This window comes from Micromesistius poutassou, assembly GCF_964030765.1.
Source record: "Micromesistius poutassou genome assembly, chromosome: 19".
Classification (NCBI taxonomy): domain Eukaryota; kingdom Metazoa; phylum Chordata; class Actinopteri; order Gadiformes; family Gadidae; genus Micromesistius; species Micromesistius poutassou.
Genome location: NC_140289.1, coordinates 1,206,070 through 1,214,448, shown reverse-complemented (window position 1 = coordinate 1,214,448; position 8,379 = coordinate 1,206,070). Strand labels below are relative to the sequence as shown.

General features: G+C 60.1%; 1 protein-coding gene across 1 annotated transcript; it reads left to right on the top strand.

Annotated features, from left to right (window-relative positions):
- Nucleotides 1-385: 385 nt before the first annotated feature.
- disp1 (dispatched homolog 1) lies at nt 386-8,379 on the top strand (the record flags this gene model as incomplete). The annotated part of the gene is made up of 9 exons (XM_084484228.1): nt 386-414; nt 570-599; nt 920-1,043; nt 1,441-1,568; nt 1,665-1,762; nt 1,920-2,017; nt 2,525-4,150; nt 4,918-5,184; nt 6,352-8,379. The coding sequence occupies 9 exons, from the start codon at nt 386-388 to the stop codon at nt 7,885-7,887; spliced, it is 3,936 nt and encodes a 1,311-aa protein (XP_084340354.1). The 3' UTR covers nt 7,888-8,379.

The following is an 8,379-nucleotide window of genomic DNA, read 5'->3' as shown; positions in this document are numbered from 1 at the left end:
AAGGGCACTGTCGTCTTAAACCGTGCCCTACCTTAAGGGTACTGTCGTCTTAAACCGCGCCCTACCATAAGGGTACTGGCGGTGCTGGAAACGCAAGCCGTAACTGAGCTGGGCTATACCGCACCCTCACTACTGGGCTGAGGCGTGCTGGGTCCGAAGCGTACCCGCCAGTGGAAATGCGCCGTATTGTTCCGTGTTGTAGATCACATATAATCATCATCAAGTTAGTGTTGTCATATCGTAGCGTTGCGGGGGAGGGGACGAGCTAGACTTCCATCCCAGAGGACATCCCATAACAGAGTCATCTCCCTGACTGACAGCTGGTAACCATCGGTTACAGTGCTGCTGACAGCCGGCCCGTGAGCGGCCATAACTCAGGGCAGGAATGCGGGGGGTCGTACGCGTCATCACCCTGTGACGTACCAGGGTCCGCTCGTTCTGTCTCCCCCCCCCCCCCCCCCCAAGACAGCTGATGAGTGCTGCTGTCCAGCCATTGGAGGAAAACTTCATAAAAAGATTCAATTTTTAACTAATCTCTCTCTCTCTCTCTCTCTCTCTCTCTCTCACAGACCCGTTAGACCGCTCAGATTCCCTAAAAGGTAAATAAAGACAAGAGACAAGAAACAACCTCTTCCACATAATCGTCATCTTTGTCCTCTCTCTCACTCTCTCGCCCTCTCTCACCCTCTTTCTCTCTCTCTCCTGCCCTCTGTCTCGCCATCTTCCTCTCTCTTTCTCTCTCTCTCTCTCTTTCTCTCTCTCTCCCTCTTTTTCTCTCTCGTCCACTTTTTCTCCATCTCTCTCTCTCTCGCCCTTTTTTTCTCCATCTCTCTCTCTCTCTCTAGATCTGGTTTGAGGTTACTTCCTGTTCACACCTGTATCCCCGGTCATGTAGTCCTGACGTGTGTTTGATTGACAGCTACGCGGAGCTGATCGCTGATTGGCCGGTGGTGGTGCTGGGCGTGTGCACGGTGCTCATCGTGATCTGCGCTCTGATTGGTGTGCTGGTCCCCGACCTGCCCGACTTCTCAGACCCCCTGCTGGTGAGGGGGGGGGGGTGGGTGGGGGGGGGTCCACTAGGCTAGGACCAGGACATGTTAGACTAGAATAGACTAGGTTAGATTAGACCAGGTTAGATTAGACTAGACTACTTTAGATTAGACTAGACTAGGTAAGATTAGACTAGGTTAGACTAGACTAGACTAGACTAGGCTAGATTAGACTAGACTAGTTTAGATTAGACTAGTTTAGATTAGACTAGATTAGACTAGACTAGGCTAGATTAGACTAGACTAGGTTAGATTAGACTAGGTTAGATCGGACTAGACAAGAGATAAATACGTACAACGTTGACGCGTTCTCCGGTCAACGTCGGGCCCAGAGGAGGCGATGAAGACGATACGTAAACGGCTCCCTCCTCTTCCTCCGCCCCCCCCGCAGGGCTTCGAGCCGCGAGGGACCGCGATTGGCCGCCGGCTGGTCACATGGAACAACATGCTGAAGAACACCGGCTACCGGGCGACGCTGGCCAACTACCCGTTCAAATACGCCGACGAGCAGGCCAGGAGGTAAACACACGCCAGGTTACAGGTCACTTAGCGTCGGGGCCTACTGGACCCTCTGTCACCGTGGCCCCGGGGCCCGTTCTGAAACTCTCCCTCCAGTCGCCAGGAGGAACGCTGGACAGAGGACCACTTTGACCGAGACAAACGGCAGGCAGAGTGGGACTTCAGCAAGGACACCTTCTTCTGCGACGTTCCAGGTAAACAGGCTGGCCGAGATGCTACCTACCAGGTAAACGGCTAGCAGGAATCTGCATTCAGTGACCGCACCTTCCTAGCTGGAACCATGATGTCCGCCAGGTGACTTGATGTGCCTGTGTCGGCGGTGATGGTTGACGGGTGTTGTTGTGCTTCCAGGGGACCGGTACTCCCGGCTGGTCTTCACCTCCGCCGAGGGCCGCAACCTGTGGAGCCTGCCGGCCATCAAGTCCATGTGTGAGCTGGACAACAGCAGGGTAGGCCCAGTGTACACTCACACCACCCCCCCCCCCCCCCACGGCTCAACAGCCCTGGTGACAAAATGACCACCGCAACCTTCCTTCCTTCCATTGCATTCACAAACTCATGCTTTTTAACGTTTTTCACATTTTGAAAAGATTTGTAGAATATGTGTAAGAGTTGTCCCAGCTGGTCTGTGATCAGCTGTGGTGGTGGTACCAGTGTGTACGGTCTTCTGGGCTGAGTAGGGTGGTCTCTGACGTGATGGTGGTCTCTGACGTGATGGTGGTCTCTGATGTGATGGTGGTCTCTGACGTGATGGTGGTCTCTGACGTGATGGTGGTCTCTGATGTGATGGTGGTCTCTGACGTGATGGTGGTCTCTGACGTGACGGTGGTCTCTGATGTGATGGTGGTCTCTGACGTGATGGTGGTCTCTGACGTGAGGGGGGGTCTCTGACGTGAGGGGGGGGTCTCTGACGTGAGGGGGGGGTCTCTGACGGGTCTCTCCGACGTGCTCCCCAGGTGCGGTCCCACCGTAAGTACCAGAGCCTGTGCCAGCGCACCAGCGACGCCTCCTGCTGCCCGTCCTGGACGCTGGGGAACTACGTCGCCGTGCTCACCAACCGCTCGTCCTGCCAGAAGATCACGGAGCGCGACGTCACGCACACCCTGCGCGTGCTGCGCTCCTGCGCCAAGTTCTACCACAACGGCACCCTGGGGCCCGACTGCTGGGACATGACCACGCGGCGCAAGGACCAGCTCAAGTGCGCCAACGTGCCGCGCAAGTGCACCAAGTACAACGCCGTCTACCAGATCCTGCACTTCCTGGTGGACAAGGACTTCATGAGCCCCAGGAGCCTGGAGAACCCGCCGCAGGTGCTGACGCACAGCCTGCTGTTCTCGCCGACGGAGAAGGGCGAGAAGGGCATGATGAGCATCTACCTGGACAACTTCGAGAACTGGAACGCGTCGGACGGCGTCACCACGGTGACGGGCATCGAGTTCGGCATCAAGCACAACCTGTTCCAGGACTACCTGCTGACGGACACGGTGTACCCGGCCATCGCCATCGTCATCGTGCTGCTGGTCATGTGCGTGTACACGCGCTCCGTCTTCATCACGCTCATGACCGTCATCGCCATCATCAGCTCGCTCATCGTGTCGTACTTCCTGTACCGCGTGGTCTTCAAGTTCCACTTCTTCCCGTTCATGAACCTGACGGCGCTCATCATCCTGGTGGGCATCGGCGCCGACGACGCCTTCGTGCTCTGCGACGTCTGGAACTACACCAAGCTGGACAAGCCGGGGGCGGAGATGGCGGAGACCATGGGCGTGGCCCTGCAGCACGCCGCCCTCTCCATGTTCGTCACCAGCTTCACCACCGCCGCCGCCTTCTACGCCAACTACGTCAGCAACATCACCGCCATCCGCTGCTTCGGCGTCTACGCCGGCACCGCCATCCTGGTCAACTACATCCTGATGGTCACCTGGCTGCCGGCGGTGGTGGTCCTCCACGAGCGCTACCTGCCCAGCGTGTTCCCCTGCGCCCCGCCCCCGGGCCAGCAGGGGGCGGCGGCGGCGGCGCGTCCCGGCGGCGCGGCGGTGGCGGCGGCGGCGGCGGTCTGGGCCGGTGCCTGCGGCGCGGTGCAGCGGGGGCTGGCGGCCGTGTCGGAGGCGTCCAGGGTGTTCTTCGAGAAGGTGCTGCCCTGCGTGGTCGTCAAGCTGCGCTACCTGTGGCTGCTGTGGTTCCTGGCGCTGACGGTGGGCGGGGCCTACGTGGTGTGCGTGGACCCCAAGATGAAGCTGCCCTCGCTGGAGCTGGCCGAGTTCCAGGTGTTCCGCTCCTCGCACCCCTTTGAGCGCTACGACGCCGACTTCAAGAAGCTCTTCATGTTCGAGCGCGTGCAGAACGGAGAGGACCTCCACATGCCCATCACCATCATCTGGGGGGTGACCCCCGAGGACAACGGGGACCCCCTGAACCCCAAGAACAAGGGCAAGCTGGTGCTGGACGGCGGCTTCAACATCGCCAGCCCCGCCTCCCAGCTCTGGCTGCTCAACTTCTGCCAGAAGCTGAGGAACCAGAGCTTCGTGTTCCAGTCCGAGGAGCAGGACTTCACCAGCTGCTTCATGGAGACCTTTAAGCAGGTAGGGCTGCGGGCCAGTAGTGCTGTTGGTGCTGAATGGAAATTGAATAGTAAAACGAATGGTACAAATCAAACACTGAAGGTATTGGCTCACTAGCAATTCAGGCTTCTCGCCTGAATCGCGGGCCTACCTGCATGCTGTATGTGCCCAGTAGGGGTGTAATGATACAGTCTCCATTCGGTGCGTACCTCGGTTTTTAAGTCACGGTATGTTTTTCGGTACAGCAGTTTTCATTATTTTATTTTTATTAAACAATTTGATTTTGATTTGATTTATTAAATTGTATCAAACAAATGAAAAGACATCAAATACAATTGAGGATAAAAACACAATAAAGTCCAGGACTTATTTCCATTGTGTTCCTCGACACAAAGCAACAGGACAAGACAAGACACTCACAGAGTGTGTGATAATCAATAAAAACATTTTCTCAAAAAAAAAAAGATATTATTATTTATTTTTTTCCCGTACGTACCGAAATGAAACGTGCATCGAACCGTCAGACCCGTACCGAAACATTTTGCCACGAATACGCGCATCGTTACACCCCCTAGTGTACAGTCCCCATTCAGTCTCGAAATCAGTGCTCTCCATCACTACGGACAACGTGGCATTTGCAAGGCATAAGCCTGTGTACAGTGTCTCGGTGCTGACGCCTCGGTGTGTAGGGTGCTAGAGCCTCTCTAATCTGAACCCTGTCCTAATCCCACCCCCCCCCTCCGCCGCCCCCCCCCCCCCCCCCTATGTCCCCTGGCTCCGCCCCCCAGTGGATGGAGAACCAGGACTGCGACGAGGCCTCGGCGCTCTACCCCTGCTGCAGCCAGTCCACCTTCCCCTACCGCCAGGAGGTGTTTGAGCTGTGCATCAAGAGGGCCATCATGGAGCTGGACCGCAACACCATGTACCACCTGGACAGCAAGACACCGGGGCCGCGCTTCGACATCAACGACACCATCCGGGCCATCGTGCTGGAGTTCCAGAGCACCTACCTGTTCACCCTGGCCTACGACAAGATGTACCACTTCTACCGCCAGGTATGCCCCTCTGTAGGCCTGGCCCCGCCCTCTGTGGGCCTGGCCCCGCCCTCTGTAGGCCTGGCCCCGCCCTCTGTAGGCCTGGTCCCTCCCTCTGTACGCCTGGTCCCTCCCTCTGTACGCCTGGTCCCGCCCTCTGTAGGCCTGGCCCCTCCCTCTCTAGGCCTGGTCCCTCCCTCTCTAGGCCTGGCCCCTCCCTCTGTACGCCTGGTCCCGCCCTCTGTATGCCTGGTCCCGCCCTCTGTAGGCCTGGCCCCGCCCTCTGTAGGCCTGGTCCCTCCCTCTCTAGGCCTGGCCCCTCCCTCTGTACACCTGGTCCCGCCCTCTGTATGCCTGGCCCCGCCCTCTGTAGGCCTGGCCCCGCCCTCTGTATGCCTGGTCCCGCCCTCTGTAGGCCTGGCCCCGCCCTCTGTAGGCCTGGCCCCGCCCTCTGTAGGCCTGGCCCCGCCCTCTGTAGGCCTGGTCCCTCCCTCTCTAGGCCTGGCCCCTCCCTCTGTACACCTGGCCCCTCCCTCTGTATGCCTGGCCCCGCCCTCTGTAGGCCTGGTCCCGCCCTCTGTAGGCCTGGTCCTGCCCTCTGTAGGCCTGGTCCTGCCCTCTGTAGGCCTGGTCCCGCCCTCTGTAGGCCTGGTCCTGCCCTCTGTAGGCCTGGCCCCGCCCTCTGTAGGCCTGGTCCCTCCCTCTCTAGGCCTGGCCCCTCCCTCTGTACACCTGGTCCCGCCCTCTGTATGCCTGGCCCCGCCCTCTGTACACCTGGTCCCGCCCTCTGTATGCCTGGCCCCGCCCTCTGTAGGCCTGGCCCCGCCCTCTGTAGGCCTGGTCCCTCCCTCTCTAGGCCTGGCCCCTCCCTCTGTACACCTGGTCCCGCCCTCTGTATGCCTGGCCCCGCCCTCTGTAGGCCTGGTCCCGCCCTCTGTATGCCTGGCCCCGCCCTCTGTAGGCCTGGTCCCGCCCTCTGTACGCCTAGTCCCGCCCTCTTTAGGCCTGGTCCCGCCCTCTGCTACTGTTTAGTTGATTTACTTAAGAAGGAACACAGCAGAGGGATCCCTCCACCAGGGACGGTTAGGAGGGCAATAGGTGCTGAATGGACAGATATGCTAACATAAGCCAATTGTACGGTTGGTACACTGACACTTCATGTGGTTCTGGTTCCGGTTCCGTCTCCAGGTGGACGACTGGATCAGCGAGGAGCTGCTCAGCGCCCCCGCCGGCCTCCGGCACGGCTGGTTCATCAGCAACCTGGAGTTCTACGACCTCCAGGACAGCCTGTCGGGCGGCACCCTGATCGCCATGGCGCTGTCGGTGGGCGTGGCCTTCAGCGTGATGCTGCTGACCACCTGGAACGTCATCATCAGCCTCTACGCCATCATCTCCATCGCCGGCACCATCTTCGTGACGGTGGGCTCCCTGGTGCTGCTGGGCTGGGAGCTCAACGTGCTGGAGTCGGTCACCATCTCCGTGGCCGTGGGGCTGTCGGTGGACTTCGCCGTCCACTACGGCGTGGCGTACCGGCTGGCGCCCAAGCCCGACCGGGAGGGGAAGGTGGTCTTCTCTCTGAGCCGCATGGGCTCGGCCATCGCCATGGCGGCCCTGACCACCTTCGTGGCGGGCGCCATGATGATGCCGTCCACGGTGCTGGCGTACACGCAGCTGGGCACCTTCATGATGCTCATCATGTGCGTCAGCTGGGCCTTCGCCACCTTCTTCTTCCAGTGCATGTGCCGCTGCCTGGGCCCCCAGGGGTCCTGTGGTCAGATCCCCCTCCCCGAGAAGCTGCAGTGCCAGGCCTTCGCCGAGGGTACCGCCAGCCTCCCCCCGCCCCCGGGGAAGGGCCCCGGGCGGGGCAGGTACCAGCTGGGCGGGCGGGGCCCCGTGGAGGTGGAGCACTGCGAGCTGGAGCCGCTGGCGGCCAGTCAGAGCAAGGAGAGGCAGGAGCCCGGTTCCCGGCTGTCCAACGGCGCGGCCAATCACCTTCCCCCGCAGGCCTTGGCCCCCGGAGATCTCGGACCTTACCCGGACCCTGCTGGTCCTCAGAGGAGACCCCTCCAGCTGGGCCCCCAGACCCTCTCCGTCTCCCCTTCCACCCCCCAGAACCCGTCCCCCGAAGCCCTCTACCCCGCCCGGGAGTGCTGTCTGCACTACATCCGCTACCCCCACCTCCACCACCACCACCACCACCACCCCTGCTCCCAGGGCTGGGCGGCCCACCACCTCCTCCCGGACACCGGCCAAGACCCCAGTCCAGGAGCCACGGGGGGTCAGGAGAACCCACCGCCCGGAGCCAGTCCGCCCGGGCCAAACCGGAGTCCGCCGACAGGTTCGGATAGGACGTGCCCCCAGGGCCCGGGCCCCTGCGGCCCCTGCCAGGTGTGCAGGCCAGCGCCGCTGCAACCAGACTCCGCCCGATCGGGTGGCGACCACCAGGGTTGTGGAGGACGTCCGTCAGGCTCCCCGGGGGGCGACCACGTCTCGAGGACGCTCTCCTGCTGCACGACGCCCCGCGGCCAGGACACGACCCCCGGGGGGGCCCGCCCCCAGGTCGACCCCATAGGACACGCTGCCGGCGAGCCGACCGCGTCTCCAAGGAAACTGGGCTGCTTCAAGAGGAGGTTAAAGGTCAAGACGCCGGACACCCCGGAGGTCGATGGCGGCGCGGCGCCGCAGCCTTCGCCCGCCACGCCCGCCTCAGAGAGTTCGTGTTGACGCAGAGACGCTCGCCTTGTTAGCTAACGTCCGGATGTGGCGCGTAGCCAAAGTCCACTCCCACTGCGGGCCTCAGTGTGTTCCCCCTAACATCCAGCCTAATTTAATATATTTTCGTCTACATTTCAGTGTCAACAGTAGAACATTTGCCTCTAAGGCTAATGTTTGGATGCTACCTCCAAGCCAAATGCACCAAGGGACCAAACCTATAATCTGACAAATATGTCTGATCGTATTTCCCCTGATGTGATGCAGTTAAACTCTAAGGCACCAGATTCAGGAATTATTCTGGCTTTGCCAGATTTTACGGGCTATCTTGTAGCATTTGTGTTAGCACGGATTGTATAAACTAGCCTGGATTATACAAACTAGACTGGATTATACGAATTAGCCTGCAGTATTCGGGCTAGCCTGGAGTATACAAACTCCAACCAAACTCAGTGGTTTCTGGCCCCCTGCTCCACTGACCTCATCTCATGAATCAAAGTGTGG